We start from the raw sequence: 24,106 nt of genomic DNA on the forward strand, positions 1-24,106 counted from the left end.
CCAAGGTGTTGGTAATAAATAAGATTTAATCATGAATTTTTCCCAGTATATATTATAAAGTTAATGACTGAATCATAAGTAAGTTTCAATGTTTTACATTAGTGAAACTGAAACTAGAAACAATTTAACAAGGACTAGCTGTTTCTAAAGAATTATTCTGGTAGTGTTTAAGAAAAACAATCAGATCTAGAAATAATCCAGGAAGATGCACAGTAAACATTATGATTAAAATGTATTTGGATCTGTCACAATAATGGCAGTACTATTATTTTGTAAAAACTTTAAAAATCCAGTTTCTCAAGAATATAGAAATTGTCTTCAGAAACCTGGTTGGGGACTTTCTCCAACTCCTCCAGCCAGCTGAAACACTGCCAAGCTCACTTCACGTGCAAGGCTATCCGCATTTTCCTGCAAATTACATTAAAGGAGGGTAGGTGAGAACGCCACGTCTACTAGGTTACCTGCAACTCTGAGGGAGGGGGCTTCCTGATTTTGTTTCACTAATATATTTAAATGAGAATTTTTTTTTTTAATCTTTCAGTAACAAATTCCAAGACACTTAAATTCTTACAAATCAGGTAAGTTCTTGGTTAATCAATGAGGTTATAAAATTAGTTACCATTCCAAAGCTGAATACATTCAATAAACTACTCCTTCAAGCCACAAGACTACAGTTAGCCTGAGCGTAAGTAACACTAAGGCCCCACATGTCCTCTCCTCGCCTGCCCTAGGTACTTACTCACTGTATTCCAGGAGGGCCTAAGCTACTGAAAACTTCTCCTTCTGAGTCCCTGTGTGACCCACTTTACTTTTATCAAGGGTTTAAGGTGACAGAAAAGAGTATGTGAAGAGGGCAAATTATAGAACTCCAGCCCACAGCCTTAACCCTCTCAGGAAAACAGCAGAGGCACAGAGCAAGGCTGTCATTTCAAGGAAATATTTTGAAAAACAAATCGAGAGTCCAGAGACAAAGATAAATTTAAAGCAGCATGGACGACAGTACCAGTTCATTTAGAAATGGACCTTAAAGCTGGTTATTTTCATAAAGCAACAGGATTATATTTTTACAGGAGAAGAAAAGGATAATCTACTTCAGGCTGTATAAGCTTAATGTGTCAAACTAAGTATATATTAGTTATTCCTGGCACAATTAAAAATATGACACTTTTAGGAAGTCTAGAATAAAGCAAAAGAAAAATATTTGGGTAAATAAACTAAGTGGGTCTAATTTTGTTCAACTATGTGACTACCACTGAAGCAAATAATTGTGTAGTCTTATTATGAACCTAAAAGGTTTCATAAACAAATCTCAAAGACATTAAATCCTTAATTATCACAGTGAGATTCCAGCTCCATGAAAAGTTTTCGTTTCTATTGCCACCCCCCTATTACCTATGTTATTGGATTCTCATTGCACATTTTTTCAACACACTGTCCCTTACCTGTGAGTCAGCTTCTGCATATACTCGGACTACATCTTCTGTGCCAGAGGGCCGGACGAAAGCTCGGGAACGCTTGTACTTCTTCACCAGGTCATTGATCGCCTCCTGTAGTCCTGGGGGTGTAACTGCTCGCCTTTCAGCATCAGTGGTGCTAATAAGTTGCCTGTCTGCAACCTGTGCACAAGCATTTCATTTTTATTACTATACATTACACTCCCTTTTATGGCCATTTCATTTAAACAGTAATAGAGTCACACTTCAGCTTATTGTACCACAAAGTACAATAGATACTAAAGCACCAGATTAAGCACACAATGAAACTGCGTTAAAATTTTATGTGCCAAAATCAGGGTTATTAGTTTCAACATATTTATACAGTTTCTCTGTTTCTTCAGTCTATAAAGAATTACCGTTAGCAAAAAGAGAGAACATTTCCACAGACGGTCTTCTAAAATAGAGTTACCACTAAAATAATGGCCAGTAAATACTGTATGACTTAAGTCATCGATCAAATATTCTTAGGTTTTTAAAAAAAGAAAGAAAAAAGGTAAATGACAACCTATTATGTAAGAGGGTCATGACGAGAATCTCCTAAATATGCCCAAAACTAATCTGAACAATCAGCAGCCATTTCTGTAAACGCTGGCATTTATATCTTTCACAAGTCTGTTGGTTAATGTGTAAACTGGTATATATCACTACAGAAATCCATTAGCCATTTATATGAAATGCCTTTAAAAATTTTCTCTCTTTGAGCCCACAGATTCTACTCAGCATCTAGCCTCAGGAAGTACTCTGTAAACCAACAATAATGCAGAGGAAGTATTTTCACTTGAAATGATAGGTTATCCAAGATTTGCTTCAAAATATGGGGGATGTGGAGAATGTATAGGCCAACAGTTTAAATCTGTTGAATCTGGGGACCCAGGGGTTCATCATTATTTTGTTCTCTCTACATGTTTTAAAATTTCCATAATAAAAATTTTTTAAAAGTGATACATAAATCATTATTTATAAGTTTGGAAATCAAATACTTCTCAAACAATAGAATGGTTAAGAGCCATTCTGTGTATTTTCTCACATATTTAAAATTCAGTTAGGGGACATAAGGCATTATTTTCTATGTAAATGGATGTATGGAATGAAATATGACACTTGGGAAATACTTTAACATAGTGAGATTTGAGATAATAGGTTTTTAGTAATTTTCAGAAAATAATAATTTTGAAATCTCACTCCCACCTTAACTTTGAGTTGTCTGTTTGGAAGATCCGTGTAGAGAGCATCCCACTGTTGTACAGTCAAGCCCTTCAGAGCCAAGATTGCCTCAATCACCAGCATGTCAGAAATGGCATCGCCAGCTGCCTGCAAGATGGGGAGACACAATGGAGGAAACCACTCCAATACAAGCAAAGCCTGGAGGTGAGTGCTGTCTTACAAAACCAGTCTCAGTATCCTGTGCTTCCTCCTCCCCCCATGCAGCAGCAGCATTAACTGGTATGGATAGATATGAACATTAATGAGGAACAGAACTGAAACCAGCTCTTGAGAAACTTGCCGCTAATCTTTCTCCTTAGTTGTAAAATGAAATTAGACTGGGTAACTGAAGGTTCCAGCATTAACATCCTATGACTCAAATTTCTCTTTCGAACTAGATCCCTTCTGAAATAGTCTACCACAAAGATGAAGGCATCATACCAGGTAGTAGAAATAGGAAGCTTTGCTATAAGTCACACCTGAAGTTCTGCCACTTAGCTAAGCCTGTGTTACTTCATTTATAAAATGGGAATTACAATAATGCCTCTACCCGTGCTACTGCAGAGATTACACAATGAGGTATGTAAAGTGCCCAAATCGTGCAAGAGGCTCCAGTGTTTCTTCCACTGCTTTTTCCCTGTCCTATGCTTTGCTTGCTCTTCCATTGTCATACACTACACTCTCCTCCCAATGATCAGATCCACATGAGACAACCAGTTCCTTTTCCTGAATTTCCTTGAGGAGGTAGATTTAAAAAAATATGTTTAGCCACATATATATACTCAGTAGCTGACTCTGGTGAGTCTAGGTGGAAGCTACTCATCATATTTGAAAATTTTCATCATAAAATCCAGGGCAGTGGTTCTCAACCTTCCTAATGCCGCGACCCCTTAATACAGTTCCTCATGTTGTGGTGACCCCCAACCATAAAATGATTTTCATTGCTCCTCTATAACTGTAATTTTGCTACTGTTATGAATTGTAATTAAATATCTTTTTGTTTTCCGATGGTCTTAGGCGACCCCTGTGAAAGGGTCGTTCGACCCCCAAAGGGGTTGCAACCCACAGGCTGAGAACCGCTGATCTAGGGGAAGGGAAGCACATAAAGTGTTCTGTCGCTGACATTTCAGTGGAAATCTCAACTACACACACCACTATTGTGAGGAAGCCTCCAGGACTTCTCCACTTCAGTTTTCTATACAGCCCACCATTCTGTCCACCTTTTGTATGATGTAACAGTAAGCAAGAGCCCATCACCCATCAGTTCTGACCTGGTTAAACAAGTCTATCATGTTTTCAAGCATCTTGGCAGCTTTCTTTTTCTTATCTTCTAATTCTTTTGCTAGTTGTTTTATCTTCATTTCAGCCGCTTTACTAAACAGTACCTGCAACAAAAGTATACAAAATCACAAAGCGCTCTCCAAGTCCCAGTCGTAATTACTATCATCGGAGCTAAACCACTTTTGAGGGCCGGCGGAGTGGCTCAGCTGGTTAAGAGCTCTGCTTGGGAGCTGCAGCTCTGAGCAGCAGGGCTGTGGTTTAGATCCCACGTTGAGGGCCAGTGACACTCGCCCTCTACAGCTAAGATGATGAACAACAGCTTGACCTGGAGCTGGGCTGCTGTGAGTCGCCAGCTACGGCGTAGGCTGCAGCGGGCTGCCTTGAGCTATGTGAGTGGCTGGCAGCCAGCCAGTGTGAGTGGCCAGCAGCCGGTGCAGCCGGTGTGAGCTGCCGGGAGCTGCTGTGAGCGGCTGACCAATGACCGGCGACCAATTGCCTCACCCGGGAAGAGTGCAATGATAATACCAACATGGGCCAGTGAGGCGACGTCCTCCACAACTAGACTGAAAAACAGAAACAGCAATTTGTCTACCTGTCTGTTCCCCTTCCCCGATTCCCCAACGCTGTTCCCCTCCTCCCAATTCCCCAATAAAATCTTTAAAAATAAATAAATAAAATAAACCACCTTTGAAACTCTCAATCAGGAGAAACTGAGGGGAAAAAATAATGGCAGCCTGAGAATGTATGAAATTAATATAAGATCAAAGCAGAACCCAAAAGTTCCTTTGTGAATTGTAAAACTACAAATTATCAGAATTTAAAAAGTTGATTAAAATTTAAAGAGTTAATTATAAAGAAAATACCGCCTTGGCAAAGATGATCGCATCGTGAGTTCATTATGTTTACCCCTGAGCAGCTAAATCGGCTGTGTGCAACCAGCTTATCTGTATCCACTTACTTTGAAGAACATAATTCATTGTAACTAGTTTTTATTTTATTTTATTTTTTTCCCCTAAAATCATGACTATAAGCTAGGATAAAGTATTGGGCTGTCGGAAAAGTCATGATGCATTTTTGCAATGAAAAACAGAAAAAAAACATCATGACTTTTCCAACAATCCAATAGAAGGAGGGTTCACCACATTTATCACCTTACAGCAAATAGTGCTGTGGGTATTTATTCTAATACACATCATGTTCCTCAAGATTCCTATCATTCTGAAATGCAGTGCCCATGATTTTAGTGCCTTCAAGAGGTGCCATACTGAGGAGCAGCAGCATTACCACGCTATGCTCTGCCACTTACCGAAACACGTTTGTTGGTAAACTACGGAGCAGACTGGTCACGTGTTTACTGGAACACAGCCCACCACCGGCAGTTGAGCAGTTACAACAGAGACCTTAGAGGCCCAGAGACTGAAATATTTACCACCTGCTGCGCTTTAAGTTGATTTACCAACCCCTGCATTAGATCTCTGAAGTTATATTTTTAATAATATTTTCTAAGAACTTAAATTTTTCTTTTACTTATATTAATAGACTCTAGAAGCCAGTGTTGAAATTGAGGGAAATGATTTGATGAAGATAAATTTTGTCAATGGCTTCAAATCCATTTATGAAATGAGGTGAAGTATAAAAACATTTAAAGAAAAATTCTGAACCTTAAGACTATACTAAAAACCACATAATATGCCTTAAAATGGTTTATTTTATACTTGAGTTTATATCTCAAAAAACTTTTTAAACATTCTTTCTGCTAAGAGAGCCATTACAATTTGTATATGCTTGTTTCTAATTACTTTAAACTCATTTCCAATGTTTATAACTTAATTCTCAAGCTTTCTAACACTTTTCAATTTACCACACCTAATGAACTTTCCTTTTACTACCTATGTATGGCCAGTTGAAGGAAAATATTGTAAATGATGTATAGAAAATCTGCTTGTAAAAAAAATTAAGAACTGCATATTTTTTATGAAATTATATTGTAAGAACAAATTACTATTATTTCTTCACAGTCAAGGAAAGATCATTACAATCTAAGAGAGAGCCAGTTTCACAACACATAATATATTACTTTAACTAAATAATCAAATTCGACCACCATCCCAGGAGATCATTTCAACAAAGTGGAATGTTACCTATTACTAGATATAGAACTCTCATCATAAAAAAGTGCCAACTAAAGTCAGCTGTAATTGGTTAAAGAGAACTTACTGTGCCATGCCCATTTGCTTCAAAATAAACTCCAATATCAAACTCTTGAGCCTTGTGGTGCAAATGTTTTACACCAGTTTTAGTACAATAGACAGGTACCTATAACATGTTTAAAGAAAGAACAGCAGTTATTCAATCAGCATGTATTTATTGTGTACCTTCTATCCCAGAGATCCAATAGGGAATAAAACCTCCTGGAGCTTAGTCTAAGGAGGAAGACAATTAAGCAATTAAATCCAAAGTGGTGTTAACTATGAAGAGAAAAGCACTTAGGAGCACAAAGACAAGAGAAAAGCCAAGTGAGAGAGATGAGGGTCCCCTACTAAATAATGAAATTGGGGGAGTGACATGATCTAACTTTTAGAAATCTCAGTTTAGCTACGGCATGGAGAATGGCCTACGAGTAGGGGTCTGAACGCTTTTACTATAAAGGGCCAGGTAATATTTTAGGCTTTGCAGGCCATATGGTCTCTGGTGCAATTGCTGTTTGTTAACCCCTGGCTTAGAAGGTTAAAAAAACGGGGTCCATTAGTTTTCTAGGACTAATCCCAGTAAGAAATTACGGTGGTTGGATTAGCAACAGTGGATAGTGAGTCTTGGATAGATCTGAGAAATGAAAATGCTTAAGAAAAAACAATGCAAAATGGAGATCAAGATCCAATAAGATTGGTATCTGATTGGATTCAGGAGACCTTAGGAATGGTCAGGGCTAAAAATATTTAATCCATAAGAGCATGGGTTGAGAAGTAACAGTTTCTAATGTATTTAGTTTCTTAAACAGGGCATCTTAGCTATAAGAAAAATTTTAAGTCAGAAAATAAGAATTAAAATACTAAAACAACAACCCAAGTACTGGAAATTCCCGTGAAAGGCAGCCAACTGGGCCCAAGATGGGAGTCCCTTGAGTGAATTTAATGTAACTATAATACTTAAATCAGGTCAAAAACTGCAGCCTCCAAATGTGTTTTATGGTGCCTACCCACTATTTCTTATAAATTTGGAATTAGCTGCCAAGACATTTAAGGGAAATTCATATGAGGATTCAGATTTTTCAGCTCCTCTTAAACAATCTGACTAAAGGTGACAGCAGCTGGCCTGGGTACACCCTGCCTAGTCCTATCGACCTACTATACTCATTCACTTCCCCTGTCCAGATCCTACAGGACTCTGCCATTCCTGCTTTAAAACAAATGGAAAAATGACATTAATAACTAGCAAAATGCAGGAATTTGGAAAGGAATACACAGAAGTTGGAAAATACTCCAGTAGCTAGTGAGAAAAAGTAAAGGCAAATGGCTATGAACCTCTAAGCTTAGAGCCAGCAGTGTGGTGCAGAGGATGGTCATCTGGTGGACATTGGGGAAATAATTAAAAACAAAATCTACCAACCCAGAAAACTTCTCCATAGAAGAATAAGAAAACAGTTTTATTATGGAATAAGCATTAAGCCAGATTTGTGATACACAGCACAAGCAATCTGCTAAGACTGCGAATACAGAAAAATCTCAGCCTTTTATGTAACTGAAGATAACTAGTGACAAAGATGCTCTCCTCGACCAAACTTTATTCAGGGTCCTCTGAGCCCAAACAGGTCTTGTCCTTGAACATGTCTCCAAAGAGCCCAATTTTAGCAAGAATCTTGCTTAAATCAGTGTAGCTAGAGTCCCCTACCCGCAGTATCTGATCCAAGTCCTCACTTGTACCATCCCTAGGTGGTATCGGATCACTCAGGCCTCCTTCAGCAAAATCCTGTTAGGCTGATTTAACCAGAATCCTCCCTGACCCCCACTGATTCCTCTTAGTAACTTTTCATCCACCAACTCCCTCCCCCCATATCTTGCTCCTTGGCTATAAACTCCCCTTTCCTGGTTATATTAGGAGTTGAGCCCAATTTCTCCCCACCCCCATCCTCCCCACTGCAAAACCCCAGGCACCAGTCCCTATACCTACTGAATAGGTCTAGTCCTCAAGTACAAAAACTACACAGCATCATTTGTCACAGTGTGTCCTAAATTTACCTGATAATTGGGGTGGCCATAGGTGTTAGCTAATTGCCTTTATCCAAAGGAATAATAAAACTTCCCAAATCTCTATGAGAATAGTTACAACTTGGAACCAACACCTAAGTTAAACTCTCAGGAGACTAGGAGATAGGGGCGCTCTCTTCCTTGATGTTTATACTTCAAAGAGCTAAACAATCCTAAACTGTGAAACAAGGTTATTTAGCCTTTAATAAGGTTTACATTCATTACAAAGGAGCAGAGAAAAAACTTACAAGTTTTGTAAAAGAAATGCTCTACAAAAGAGAAGGGAGAAGTCTCTTTCTGCATCAGGGACAGTTTAATTTTTGTCCTGTTTTTTATTTCTATTTACCCTCAAATGGACAAAATCTCAGCTTCACGCACCACAACCTATTCACTTTTCTGAGGGCATTATTTTCCTCACAGGAATATCTTACAATAGAATTTAATTATTAAGAAACTACCAGAAAATGAAAATAATTCAATACCTTCATAACTTCTTCAAGATACTGTGTTGAACTTCCATTTGCGTATGCAGTCTGTACAACACCAATATTCAGACTTTCTCCAATCTAGACAAAAACAATAATTACCTTGCATAAAAAATAAAGACACTTTACAAAAGCAAACAAGTTCTAAAGGATGAGAAAATTATCAACCAGTTCAACTGTACCTTAGTTTATTCAATAAATGACTGAAAATTTACATGTAGGCCAGAAAAAAAAACTAAAATACTTTTGAACATTTTTTAAAGTAATTCTACAAGGAATCCTTTATAAAGAAGTCTGTGGTTTCTTGATCTTTAGCTCTAGTTTTTTAATAACAGTATTTATTGAATTCTTGAAGTACACCTTTTCTAGATTACATATAAGAATTATTTCCCATTACAACCTATAAATCTAGCCTGAGAGTTCCAAGAGAGCAAAACAAAATCTCTCAGAGGATGAGATTTTCTATTTAGACTTGAGGCTTTAACGAGTTATGGTGGAGCCCTCATTATTAAAGTGTCAGTTATGAAGAAACCAAAACTTCATAAGCTTCAAATCATTAAACTTTGCCAGCGTAAGGAAGAAAGAGTAACTCTGGGTTCCAAAACCAGTGCCCCAATGTCGAAATGACTGAAATTACTATTTCTTTTTAAATTTTCTGGCCATAAATATAAGGAACTTTTCACAAATTGTGCCTTTGAGACATTCAACTGACAGCTATACAACTATGTCACCAGTAAGTCTTCTTGTTTTAAAGGGGAGTCAGTCACCCAGCCACACCTCCAACAGGAGCTCTTTAAGGAAACTGCTAATGAGTGTTGCTATCTTGTCACCATCTATGAGATGGAAGTGGCCATCTGCATCACGGTAGTAATAAACAATTCTGTCTGCATCTCCATCAAAGGAACAGCATCGTTCATTGGACTTCATTTCCATTCCTAGCACACAGAATAATTAAAAATGCATTTTAGTCTAAAAAATGGGAATAAAACTCAAAACTCATATAAAAAGTTTCGGGTTCTTCTCTTATACTAGTTACAAGAAAAAGATTTTTCACTAAAGTATGATCATAATTGGCCTTTTGTGTTACATGTAAACACGTCCACTATGATTTTTCAAGAGGTATTTAAAATTATCCTTCCAAATAAAAATCGATGTATTAATGTTTAAATAGTACACAGGCTTACTGGTAGTTTTCACAGGGTAAATTCTTTCACAGCTAACTGAAAAAGGAGCACTCAAAATCTACGCTGAATCTTGATACATTACTACAATAAAATTCCATTTTATAAGCCTGGTTTGGCAAGACGCATTCCCATAGTTTTTTGAAAGCTACAGGTATATCTGAATACAGTTTATCTAGTTCTATGATGTCCTTTACGTAGAAAAAATAATCAGCAATAGACGAGGTTATGTGCTTTGTTATAGGAGTGACTGTTATCTGTTCACACTATCAATAACAAGAAACACTGGTAATTAAGAGGAAGCAATTATAACCAGTGAGGAATAAATGGTTTGTGTAATTTGCATATAGTTATTGAAACCTCAGCAACTGTCACATCAAATTTATTTGAAAATCTGGCTGTTCCTTAGCCATGACAGCAGCTGACTGACAAATCCTACATGAGGCAACTAATAAGTGCAAGGCGTTTGTCTGGAATGGATATAAGGTTGACTTGGGGGCACAACATACTTCAGGAAAGCAAGGGCCTATGGCTCTGCTCATATTGCAGCCTCAGTGCCCATAGCAGGGGAGAGAGAGCTCAAGCTTTAGTGAATGGACAATTGAGGGACACATAACTGAATTCGCAAAGTAACAGTCAAGCATTCAATGGAAAGGAGCTTACACTGTTTGATTAAAGTGAAAATGTAAATACTGACTACAGTGAGGCAGAAAATGACATCAATGAGAACTGGATGACAGGATGTCTGTGGAGTTCTGAAGCATGCATGTCCCTCCTGCCTGAAGGGGGTGGCAGGTACTCCACTGCAGCTGACTAATGCCATGCGAGGACGGACACTTTCTAATTTTGGTAAAGAGAAGCCAGAGATTCCAATATTTAAGTGAAATAAAAGCATTTATAAACAGTGGCAACTAATGCAATCAAACTCATAAGACATACAACAGGCCAAACAAAACACATTTGCAAGGCCAGTCTGGCCCACAGGCTAACCATTTCAGATATATGATGCAGATAAATATAGAACATCTCGTACTACAACTACAATCTGAAGAACAGTGTTCCTCCTAACATGCTCACTGTGGAAAACACTGATTTTGCAGACAGTAATAATTCAGCAGCTGCATTCCCTTTCCATAATATCTAATTCAAATAAGATGAAAAATGCTACTTACTACTGTTATCCTTTAGATCAGTGATTCTCAAAGTGTGGTCCCCAGACCAGCACCATCAATAAAGCTTGGGCACTTGATAGACATGCAAATTCCTATCCTATACAAATCTTCCCCCAGACGTACAGAATTAGACACTATGAGGGTAGAGCCCACGACTCTGTGCACGGAGCGGCCCTCCAGGTGATTCTGATGCATGCTAACTTGGAGAACAACTGCTCTGGAATACCAATTTCTGACTTTGCTTTCCTCACCAGATTTCCCCCACGCTGTGAGGAGGCCTGTGACTTACAGGCCGAAAAGAGTCCACGTTCTGAATGGCAGTGGTGAGTGGGAAGATGCCCAGATGTCTAAAGTGGCAGAGCCAGGGCCAGCTGCATGACTTCACTCACTTGGCCACCTCTGTTTGTAAATGACATTGGTTTCAAAGCTCTAAAAACACAATTTTTACATACCGTGTGGAGGTTTCTGATGACTTTTCACAAAGTCAGCTCCACATAAATGATTGAGTTTCCCTTTGGTCCCATCATTAAACAGCTGAACTGTTAGCCCCTGGGAGAAGTGGTGTTCCATTTCTCTTAGCTTCAGGGCCCCTATGCCATTTGCACAATCAACCTTAAGAAATCGATATTCATCTCCACTGCAGAAAGCCTTAAAAGGGAAACACACAGGGAAGAAAAATGTAAAGTTCTAAAAGTAAAAGTGAAGTATAAAGTATGTATTCATATAGGTAAACATCTTCCATTACTTCAGTTAGCTTATCCATTTTAAACCAAGAAACAAAAGGGTACACACATTCAGATGAAAATTGTAAAACATCATTTAAAGTAAAATTAAAAAAATTTTTTTTTGGACACTTTGACACTGGAACTATTTCACTGACTGAATGACTTAGGGAAATGGAGCTTGTTAAACAAAAAATTTAATGTTCACGGCTGAGTGTTTTTAAAAGAAAGGGTTGATTAGGCCACTGCTAGCAAAAAAAAGAAACTGGTCTTAAGAGCATGGAGTCTAAACCACCTGCAGCATGGCTAGGTAGAAAAGATGTGTCCCAAAGTTTTGCAAGCATTTTTATACATCAAATAGTGTGGGGGGGAGGATGTAAGTCACTCTGAACACATTTACATTAGCTGGAGACGAAGGGGACGGCAGAAGGTGAAGCAGGCGGTTCTGGGATAGGAGCAGAGTCCAAGGAAGTGTTTGCTCCTTTGGATAGGTTGTGGGCGAGTCCGGAAAGTTTATGTGTAAATAAGAAGCAGAGGCTCCTGGGGTTCAAAGGTGCCTGGCTATACTCTTTTTAGAATAACAACAGAAACAGCCACTTAGAAATTAATGTGAAGTTCCAAAAGACATACACTGAATGTGAGCAGTCTTTTGCTGGCTGGGCCACAGCTATTAACAGGTTAACTGTTCTGTCTCTCTGTCTGGCCACTGTCATTTACCTTAGAACATCTCAGAATTTTTTTTTCTTGTCAAGCTTGATTAGAATTTAGCCTTAATTAAACAAGGTCCCTTAAAAATAATATTAAAATCTGTATTACATGACAGTCATTTACATGGGGAATGAGCAGTGCAACATCTATCATTCTCTTCATAGCATGTAACACCACTGGGCATGCTTGGCTCTTTTCTCCCTAATGTCTTACCCATCCTCACCCCAGAATATAAATTCTATGAGGGGGAAGGGTTTTGTTTTGATTAACTGTGCATGACAATTAACATACACTTAATTGTTGATCAAATGAATTATACCCCTCAAATCTCATCCCAGTGTAACAAGCCAATTTGTTTTAACAAGAAAATCTTTCTCAACCGTAGATACCTCAAGTATGATGCCAACAGCACCTACATTAACTCACCTAAGAGCAAATTATTCTGAATGAAATACTTATGGTAATCACAAGAACACGAAATGTTTGTTCCCCCAATGATCTCAGAATGTACTATGTGCCAAGTAAACACCAATAGTTAGGATACAAGGGCCAGGACTTGTGGAGCCCCGGAAAGAAAAAGAAGACATGCCGAATTTTTGGAAAAACAGAGGGGTGACAAACTATGTAATTAAGATAAATTGTTCAATTGATGTTATTTTATTCATTTGCTTAAACTCTAATCACATTCAAGAGATTTTTCACCTGTTTGGTAAGTTCCACAAAGGCCTTAGAGAGTTTCTGGTAGTAACCTTCTAGGGTCGCCTTTCCGTACCCACCATTGGTATTTCGACAGTACACCATGTAGTGCAGCTGGGGCGTTGTTAACAAGCCATAATCTGTCAGGGAAATACAAAAAGCAATTTACTCCCCCCTTTTTTTTTTTAAAGAAGAAAAAGTTTAAATGGATTCATATTGTAGGAATTTCAGGGTGACAAGACATCTCGGAAAACACAAAACACTAACTTTCAAACTATCTAGATGCACAAATTTCCATTGAAATCATTACAAATGCATGCCGCATTGTGATATTTTAATTTATCATAATATATATTTTAGTCTTTGTCCCCTTTCCTGGTACAGCTTTTAAACCCTTGAAACTTCCTAAGCAAATAGAGCAATAAGATGCCATTGTCAATGAGATGACTTTTGGAAAACCCCTAGGTAACCTGCTGATTGCCAGAGGAACCAATCACATGATTAGGGGGTTGGAACTTTCAGTTCTCCCCACCTCCCCAACATCTCCAGGGAGGAAGGCCGGAGGGGCTAGAGATTGAGTTCAATCACTTAACAGCCAATGATTTAATCAGTCATGCCTATGTAATGAAGCCTCCATAAAAACCTAAAAGGCCAAAAGGACAGTGTTCCTGGCTGGTGAACATGTAGAGATTTGGGGCGAGTGGTGTGCCCAGAGAGCACGGAAGCTCTGAGTCTCTTTCCACATACCTTGCCTTATGCATCTCTTCAATCTAACTGTTCCTGAGTTAAATCCTTAATAATAAACTGGTAATCTAGTAAGTAAAATGCTTCTCTGAGTTCTGTGAGCTGTTTTAGCAAATTAATCTAATTCAAGAATGGGGTCGTGGGAACGTCCAGCTTGGTCAGAAGCCTAGGTGATTGGGGTCTGAAGTGGATGAGGGGAGGGCAGTCCTGTGGGCCTGAGCGTTAACCTATAGGATCTGACGCTACCTCCAGGTAAATAGGGTCACAACTGACTTTGTCTGGTGGTATTTGAAAAAACACACAATGGACACAAACACAATTCTAAAAGAAATATGAACTACTACTGGTAGCAAAATACACTAACTTTCATTCACTATAGACAACTAATGAAAATAGAGCAATTCAGAAAAGTAGTAATTGAGTTCTATTTCCAGTAACATTGCAAACTACCTAACGGAGGTGAACCCTCCTGAAAACAACCACAAATGCTCGATAAAAGAAAACCATCTCTTTGTAAAAAGAACTGCAGTGCCAACAAGTTACAGAGGAATTAGGCCAAAATCTATGTGAAGAGAGGAAAGGGAAGCCAGTTTTGCTCTGGGGGCAGTCCTCAAAACTAGAAATTGAGCTATGGATTTCAGCGCAAAAACAGTCCATATTGGTCTAAGATGGGGAGCCCAGTAGAAGACCAGACCCTCAGGAAACTGAAGCCCCAAAGGACTTTTCTTCAGGTCATGAGTGAGTGAAAGTGAACAAGGAGCAAGTCCTCTCCCAAAAGAGCTGTACTGACAGAGCACAGCAGAGGGAAAAACCCATCCCTGAAGAGCTGTCACAAGCAGAGGACTCCCATGGATTTCCAGCCCAAATCATAACCACATGGGTCTAAAAGAACCTTGTCATCAAAGAACCATGTCATCAACCAGCCAGTTAGTGCCCCCAGCAGAAGCAGCAACACTACACTCTGCCAGAGAAAGTTACCTTCATCATAAACCTCAAAAATGTCCCACCAATATTTTCCAAGAAAAATAAACAGCTTACAGTCAAAAATCTAAACACACAAAAAAGGCACCATGAGCAAGAAACAAGAGAAAAAAATAGCAGAGATGGACCAGTAATCAATATGAATTCAATGACTAAATCTGTCAATGGTCTTCAAAGTCACATGAGAGTCTGGACTAGAGGCAAAAAGTCATTTTAAGTTCTTGAGCCCTGCAGCTGTACACAATGAAACTGGTATCTTATGAAGGCAACTGTGTACACAGTGGAACTGGTATCTTAATCTTATAGCAGAGGATATAAGGATTAGATGGGAGGAGGTGGAGGAACTCAAAAAACATAGGTAAGACCTTAGACTAGCTCAATGGAAGCGCCTAAGGAGGGGAAAAGGATATTCCCAAAGACATACTAAAGGATGAAACAAAAGGATTTTGTGAGCAGTATCAAAATTACCAAATAAACATTTACTAAATGTCTTTTATCCATAGTTGCTCAATAAAAAGCATCACCATCTATTCCACTGATCAACCCAGAAACCCAGAAGTGATTCCTCACAGCTTTATCCTAATCACACATCACAAAATTCATTGAATTCAATATTAATTTCAAAGTTTTCCATTTCTCTCACTATCACCACCCTTGCAATGAACTAATGTACAGTCTCTTAGCTGTACATTAAGAGTTTCCTTACTTACAACTTTCCTGTGTTTCTCTACACAATAGCCAGAGTGACTGGCTTAAAATGAAAATGTGATCATATCCTCATACATAAAAACCCTTCAATGGAGTCCCACTACATTTGGAGAAAAACCCAAGTCCTTACCATGACCTACAGGAATGACCTGGCCCCTGCTTATCTCACTAACCTAAAGTTATCTTCCACTAGCTTCCTCCATTCTCCGTATGCTGCAGCTCCATTAACCTTTCATTTCCTGAAGTACACTCAGCTGAAGACAGAACTATGAGACAGGTTAAAAAAACCCTCAAATTTTCTAAATGGAAACAGTAGAAAAGTGATGGTTCTAGAGACAGAATGAAAGTGCTGAAAAGATCAACTATTCTGGGAATGGTAGAAATACAGTTTGGGCAGAGTGAATCTGGGATAGGGACAGACCACCTGGTAGAGACATCACTCAAACCATCGCATTAAAAACTGCAGGCCGAGCCACTCAGTAGGTCATGGAATCTACTTAGTGAGACACACCAGCATTTCTGCATTTTTTTCTTCTTTTTCTTTTTTTTACTCTTTCTGACTCATCACTCGGGACAAGGGCTCTCTACTCCCTCTCTCCTCCTCCCCTCCCCCTCCCCCTCGCCCTCTCTCTCTCTCTCTCTCTCTCCCCCGCCCCCACCTTGCTGGGCCCCTTCTCTTCCCTGAGAATGTATTGCTAATAAACCCTGCTTGCATATTAATTAACTTGCTGACCTTTGAGTCTTCACTGCGTTGGTAAGAAGAACCAAGACTCCCATAACAGCTTCATGTGGGAAAGAACTCCGACATGAGCCGATATAGAATTTAAAGGGAAAGTAAGTTTATTTAGCAGAGAGTAAGAAGAGGCCATCCCACAGACAGAGTAGCAGTCTCTAATTGCTAGTGAAACGAGACCTTCTCCATCTGCTGGGTTAAGGTTTATATGTGTTTTCTTGTTTCTATAAGAAACTTCTTGGTATGGGAAAAGGAGGAAAGAACAATGGTAAGTTTATATTTAACTTCTATATGGTGCAAAAACAGGGGCAGGTTTATGTTTAACTTTTGTAGGGTATGTTGTGTCTGCTTGCTCATGGGGCCGTGAAAGAATTCACGAGTCACGTAGAAATATAGGAAGATTAAAGTAAGAGAAGGGTCGGCTGGGCAGAGTCTGCTGGAAACTACTGCAAACTGCTGCCCATTTCTGCATTTTTAAATGACACAGATGAATGCGTATCATGTAGTATGGGTACGTATTGTTCATGGAGACTTTTATTTCAGTTATACACACAAACACATCATGTTATAAAACGGGTTTCTTACTACGGGTTGTGAACGCAGTGGAAGGCTACTGGAGGAGTGTACATAAGAGGCATTCTCAAATGTTTGATGAATTAATAAATAAGTGAATAAAAGAAAATACATAGCTGGAGCTAGGCAGTGAAGATGATCATTCAGCCATCATGCAAAATGAGAGAAATGAGGAATGCCCATACTAAGAAATGGAAGAGAAGCCTGCAGAGAAGCAAGAGGGAGAAAGCTACCAAGACATTAAATGAAAAAAAATTTTAAATACAAACTCTGAAAGTTACTTTTAGGTCGCAGACGCCTTTGAGTATCCGACAAAAGTTATGAAGCCTCTCTCTAGAAACTCAGGGCACATACGGGTAACACTCGGCACTGTATCAGGAGGGCCACAGGGTCCCTGCAGCTTAACCAATCACTCCTCACAGTCCCTAGGCCCAGGTTAAGAATCCCCACTTTATAAAAGCCACTGGATTTGGCAATCAGAATTCAGATGAGTGTCAGGAGACAGTTCACTGGATGGATAAGGATGGAGACTGGCCTGCAGTAGGCTAAGTAACGACCAGAAGAGCAAAGAGAGAAGCAAGCCGGGTGCACTCTTAGAAGAGGCAAGATTAACTGTGAAGGAAGGGAAGACACAAGAGCTGGAAAGGAGGTGGAAAAGGTCAAGAGACGATATTTTTAAATGAGAAAAATCTGATAGTAGGAAAACTCATTTCCAAGCACAGTGGCACACCAATGTGAGAAGTGGATTCTAGCCTCCATTTTGTCGCATTTAATACTTCTTCATTTGAAAAAATAGGAAAAAACACCTGTCAAAACTTAAAATGATAACAGTAGGTCGGCCAAAGATATTTTCCATCACTATTTGACAGGTAACAGCTGATTCCACACATGATCAGCTATTAAGGGCTACCTGATATTGACAAAAGCTCTCCAGAATGAACATCTTCAAGTAACTTCAAGAGTTTTTATATCCAGAAATCCAGCCTTACTAAAGTAAATAATGTTGGCTAAGATCAGGTAAAACAAAATATGCACACCCAGAAATTTTTTTTTAATTTTTAAAATTTTAAACTCTAGTACTTTGAGTTCAATTTTTAAAAACTGTTTATCTGCATTTTCAAACTTTTCTAAAATAAACATTACTTTTGTAATTTCTAAAAAAAATTTTTTAAAGATTAATTTAATTTACAACTCAGGATAACTACTTACCATGGAATTGACCTCCTAAAACAGTGATGCCATCTACTGCAGACTGTGAAAGTTTCTCACTGCTAGGCCTAGGAGAAAAAAGGAAGAAAATAATACATCCCATCCTGAAACCAACAAAGTTACTAGTTCTGAAAGCAAATGCTGAAATTATATGCTACAAATTTCAGAATAAGTTCACTGTATTTGAACTGAAACCTGTCAAGTCTGAAAACTGAAAAAATAATTCGGGTAAAGTATAAAGATATTCCAGTAGTCTTTCACAATGTATTTCTTAGAAAGATTTTCACTTTGAAATGAATTTAGAAAATAGATATAAAGCAGCAGTTCTCAACCTTCCTAATGCCGTGACCCCTTAATACAGTTCCTCATGTTGTGGTGACCCCCCAACCATAAAATGATTTTCGTTGCTACTCTATAACTGTAAGTTTGCTACTGTTATGAATCGTCATGTAAATATCTTTTTGTTTTCCGATGGTCTTAGGCAACCCCTGTGAAAGGGTCGTTCGACCCCCAAAGGGGTCGCAACCCACAGGTTGAGAACCGCTGATATAAAGGATACACTAATTACACCATACTCAAATACCTTTCCAGCTCTGACAATAAGTACACATACACTGCCTCCAAACAGTAACACACACCGAAAGCACCGTGTGTGTAATGCAATACTGGGTATTAAACCACCATGGATATAGAACTTATTTTTCATTTAAAAAAGTCAAGACTAATTATCTATCAATCTGAAAATAAAGCAGATCATCATATAACTGCCTTGTAGAAAAAGGTGATCTACAGCATTTAAACGAGTGAATATGTAAAAGGCAAATGCATGTGGGATGGCTTTACTGAGAGAATTTGTCCGGAACATAAGTGTCTTGGCTACCTACACATACCAGTGATTATGGAGTCAGAGGTATTTGGAAGTGCCTCTGATAACACACTTAACGGTAAAATAACAGTCCAAAGCATTAGGGAACTGAGTAGAAATTTCCTTGAAAAGAATCTCTTCCTAAAACCAGATCTTATGCAAGTGAATGCTTCTGTTTCAAAGTACACTTTGAATCTAATATTTTACAAAAATATCTTTTTGTAAAGGAAGGCAAAATCTGCCAAAAATGACAGATATGTAGAAATAAATTGTTAATGTTTTATAGTTAACTCCAGCATGGGAAAATGATATAAGAATATGAACCAGGGCCGGCCAAGTGGCGCGTTGGTTAAGAGCTGGCTTGGGACGCCAGAGGGTTTGGATCCCACATATGAGGGCCAGTGACACTGCCCTCTGCAGCTAAGATGGTGAATGGCAGCTCAGCCTGGAGCTGGGCTGCCATGAGTTGATGGCGTAGACTGCAGCCTTTGTTGCAGTGGGTTGCCATGGGCTACCGTGTGTAGCCAGCAGCCAGCGTGAGCGGCCAGCAGCCGCCATGAGCGGCCGTCCAGAAGCCGGCGACGGATCTGCCTCGCCCAGGAAGAGTGCAATGATGGTGCCAACTTGGGCCAGTAAAGCAACGTCCTCCACAACTAGACTGAAGAACAAAATGACAGCAACTTGTCTGTTCCTCTTCTCCCAATTCCCCAATAAAAAATCTTAAAAAAAAAAAAAGAATATGAACCAACAATAACACAGATTACAAAATAAATCTCTAAAAAATAACGAGTTAAAATCACATGTTCTTACTCTATAGGGGAAAAAAGTAAAGCTACAGAAGTGAAGGGGTGGGAGACATTTGTTAAGTGCTCTCATGCCAGGAAATGCATATTTTGTATACATTATTTCATGTAAGCCTCACAAAAACCGTGTTAGGCCTTATTAACATTTTATAGTAAGTGTTGGAGTTGGGGTTCAGACTCCAAAACCCAAGCTGCAGTTGCGACTTAGTTCTTATATATCCTACTATGAAGGCCAGACAGGGGAGAAGGTCTCAGGGCAGTTCTACTTTACTTAATTCTTTTGATTTGTCATGGGTACTAAAATTGATATCATTGTTTATACTGAGTTCCCAAAGCTGCTTCCACCAGTAACTGCAACGGTCACCTGGTGTCTCTCCCAATCACTATGAAGGCATCTTGCTGCAGATCCACTGCTGCTTTCTCGCTGATGTCCATCAACACTCTCTCCATATCTTGATCTTCAGCATTTGCCAAACAGGTAGCATGTTCCTCCCAGGAAGGTGCCAACATTTCACCCAAAGGATCAACCAATTTGACACCATTGTCTTCCTTGAAAGGAAAACAAATGGTAAGTAAACTCAAGCTGTTTTCCCTCCAAAAAAAGACTGTGATGGCTACGCAGCTTCACCAGTGACCTCTACTGAATGCCAGGCACTAAATCCTCATGACCCATGTATCAATCTAATATCCTATTATTATTATTCCAATCTGAGAAAACGGAGATTCGGAACAATTTGCTTATGTTCATACAGCTAAGAAGTATCAGTACGGTTATTAAAACATTAAGTCTATATGACTCTTAAACCCAACAGCCATTATGCTAACCAGCTTTTTTAGAAGGCCATCCCCTGTGCATTAACCTTCAGTTAACTGACTAGGGCACAGCTGGAGCAGCATGAGGGCACCTAGAGATTCCTCTTGCTATGACTCTGTAATCTAAGCTTGTCATAGCCAGTGTGCGTCACCCAGTGGGAGACACAGGAGCTGAAAACTGACTCCTCATTCTGTTCTGCTCGAATTTCTGGGGGGAAAAAAAAGTGTAAGAGTGAATGTCAACTGAAGGAAACTGCTCAGAATTATTTTAAGAATTGCTTCTGGAGCTTGCAATAAATATGGGGCTCAGTCTACAAGTCATTAATCAATTACAGTGAATTAGACATTTAGTGAGTATTCATAGTGACATATATTTAGAAGCTGGACAAGCAACATCCTCTTGTTTGAGGGGAAGAGGTTACAATCCTTCACTGACTTACACAGTTTTAACTTGCTGCTGATTTAGCTGCAACAGCAAAAATCACATGCTCTAGCAACAAAACAGAAGCATATTATTCAAACCATGTATTATAAGCTATAGGCAGAACAGAATAAAACAGTTTGTGTCAAATGGAACACTTTGATAAAAACTTGTCAACAAACACTAGAACGAACCATAGGCCTCCCACCAATATTCTGCCCAAAGCTCACTTTTTGATCCCTGGGACCACCTATGTGGCTGTTTATTCAGAACAGGAAAATATTCCCTAGCTATAGAAAAACTCGTCTAAAAATTTTTAAAATGTGCTAAGTCTTCCCAAGTGTTTGTGCTTCCCTCCACCTTGCCGCCAATCTCTTTAATCTCTGCTAAATAAATAGAGGTAAGACTTTTTATTACTGATACTGTGACAATACAACTAACTAGGAAAGGCATTCTGTTCTCTAATATGGCCACTCTCCAAAAAATTAGTCTCATTTCATTCTCTCCACACCTTCTAAAGCAGCAGTTCTCAAACCTGTGGGTCGCAACCCCTTTGGGGGTCGAATGACCCTTTCACAGGGGTCGCCGGGTACTCATATGTGGGCGTATCTGCATGTGGGCCTAGAGAAGGATAGAGGAGCAGTGTCTCGGTTCCTAAGACCATCGAAAATATGTGTTTTCCAATGGTCTTAGGCGACCCCTGTGAAAGGTTGAGAACTGCTGCTCTAAAGAGTAGTCATGAGCTCAATGACCGCTCATTAAGAAAAAACTTGTTTCAAATCCAAAGGCACATAACGAGAAGGCATTTAGAATTAGTTTGTACTTTGGGTCAAACTGCTTAGACACTAAGGTTTGGTCTTGTAAGTAAAGGTTTGCTTTATCAGAGCACTAAATGCATTACCTCAGGATTGTGTGATGCTGTTACCATGACTCCTATTGTAGATTTTGTCTGTTTTGACCTCAGGACAGCTAATAATCCCATGCGAAACATGACATGATCAAGATGTTCTGCTTTCGTTCGAAATCCAGCCGTCCCATATTGAAGAATGAGTCCATTGGGCTTGGCATGTAATGCTGAGTGTTTCGTAATAGCTTCTAAATCCATGTCTACAAAATGAAGGACTATTTTTCAGGCATAATAACAAATCTTTCAAGGACCATTTGCTTCAAAAACTGCCACCCCAAACTAACAGGCATGCCTCATTATGAACACCTCCCCACCCCCTCACCCTAAAAAAAAGAAAGACGAGAAAAAGAACTGTGTGTGAGAGAGAAAATAATGGTAAGTCCTGGGAGTTAGGATTACCTAGAAGATTTTGCCCAATTTATACTGTCCACTCCAGCACAGATTCAGGGCAGAGATCAGACTGTCTCCAACTCATGACCCATTTTGACTCCAGGACATACTTAAAATGGTCCATTCTCAACTAAAACGAAGATTTCACACCTAGATTCAAAGACTCTTTCAAGATCAAAGTTCGCCACATTTTACAAATAAGACAACTTAAGCCTGGGCCTCAGTTAAATAACCTAAGTTTAATGGGTTGCTGGTGACAAACTGAGACCTGAGGTCCTGTTCTTCAACAGACTAAGCCTATATTTCCAAAATACCTGAGAAATCTGTGTAGTTCTTTTGTAATTCTTCCCAGGCTACAAAGACATATTCCCAGAGGAAAAGCAAAGGGCAACAGCTTCCTCTCTCCAAGACTGCCCAAACCTCCTAATACATCTTGTGGTTGGTTTTTCTGTTTTCATAAGGGAGGATCAGGACATTCTTCTAAATTAAGCTCTGAAATTCACAACATCTTTTTACCTTTAATTAAAAAAAAAATCAAACATCGACCATTAGTCCACTTTTCTTCGTTCATTTAGCTAACTCATTCTCTGGGGTACTCCAATTTTAAATGGAACTTGGGGTTTCCAACCTCAGCTGTATGTAACATATTCACTTCCTGGCTCGGTCCCATTTCCAGTCAGCCAGGAGATTAGCAGCAGTCCCACAGCTACCAGCATGACTACAAGCATACCTGGAAGATACTGCAGCTTGGTTCCAGGCCACTGCAATAACGAGTCTAGCAACAAAGCCAGTATTGCACTAAAGCCAATCAATCTTTTTGCTGGTGGAGGGTATGTATGGCTTTCAATTTGTAAAATTCGCAACATCTGTGGAGCACAATGAAGCTAAGCGCTATAAAATAAGGTATGTCTGTATCTTGTTTTCTTTACTGTTCTTCATTGCATCAATGAACAAAATAGTGAAAAATAGTTTAATAGTGAAATAGTTAAATAGTGAAAAACGTTTGCTTTTGTCCAGTTGGAAAAAGCTGGCATTCGGCAAGCTGGCTCAGTTGGGTCCAAAGTGATCAAATCTCTTTCACAAGCATGAATACATTTTGTTAAAAACAGACCAGTCAGTAATGTGTCATGATTATTCATAGGGCGTAAACCAGTCCTGTTAAATCCAGAAAGTCTTTTTTAAAGATGTTGATAAAATGTGTCCACTCTTTAATGCGTCTTAGGTCCTAAAACTACTTTCAGCGGGTATGTGAACGCTTCTATTAAAAGTATTTATTTCCAAGTCCACACGGCCTCCACTCTGAAAAAGTTAAATGTCCCCTTCCCCTTCATTCCATCTTCAACACTTCCTCAGCCCCTCTCTCCTCCCAGCCCCGCGAATCCGCACGTTTCCCGGCCCCGAGGCCTGGAAGCCCCTAAGTCCCCGCCCAGGCCAGTGAACGAGACTGCCCAGCACGACACCCTCGGGCCAGCTCAACAGCCTACTCCCGAGGGGCAGTGGCGGGTGGGTGTGTCTCGCGCGCGGTCCGTGGATTAGTCCGCTAGCTTGCCTACTACCCCGCGTCGGCTGAACCCCTGTGGACCGGAACGTCCTCTTTTCGCCACCAAGCCTCGGGGCCCAGCTCACCTCTGCCAGGAGACCCCCCCTCACCTCCAAAGCGCGGAGCGGCTGCCTCGCGGCGACGCCTGAAACCAGACAGGCGCTCGCGGTGCCCGCAGACGTGGCTCTGCGTGGCTTCCGGCCCTCCGCCACGCCCTTCAGCCAATCACGG

General features: G+C 39.6%; 1 protein-coding gene across 5 annotated transcripts; it reads right to left on the minus strand.

Moving 5' to 3' along the window:
- Positions 1-8: 8 nt before the first annotated feature.
- On the minus strand, positions 9-24,072 carry PGM3 (phosphoglucomutase 3). 5 transcript variants are annotated; one of them, XM_019652497.1, is made up of 14 exons: positions 23,986-24,072; positions 22,650-22,851; positions 21,940-22,145; positions 20,169-20,353; positions 18,137-18,204; positions 13,195-13,328; positions 11,515-11,710; positions 9,487-9,644; positions 8,707-8,790; positions 6,198-6,296; positions 3,971-4,084; positions 2,685-2,807; positions 1,443-1,616; positions 9-408 (listed from the first exon to the last, which is right to left on the minus strand). In XM_019652497.1, the coding sequence occupies exons 3-14, from the start codon at positions 22,141-22,143 to the stop codon at positions 319-321; spliced, it is 1,629 nt and encodes a 542-aa protein (XP_019508042.1). In that variant the 5' UTR covers positions 22,144-22,145; positions 22,650-22,851; positions 23,986-24,072; the 3' UTR covers positions 9-318. The 5 variants fall into 5 exon arrangements, with proteins under 5 accessions (XP_019508042.1, XP_019508041.1, XP_019508040.1 ...); XM_019652496.1 differs by having other exon boundaries at positions 23,962-24,066; XM_019652495.1 differs by lacking the exon at positions 22,650-22,851.
- Positions 24,073-24,106: the final 34 nt, after the last annotated feature.

The sequence above is a fragment of the Hipposideros armiger genome, unplaced genomic scaffold (assembly GCF_001890085.2).
Source record: "Hipposideros armiger isolate ML-2016 unplaced genomic scaffold, ASM189008v1 scaffold_180, whole genome shotgun sequence".
Lineage (NCBI taxonomy): Eukaryota > Metazoa > Chordata > Mammalia > Chiroptera > Hipposideridae > Hipposideros > Hipposideros armiger.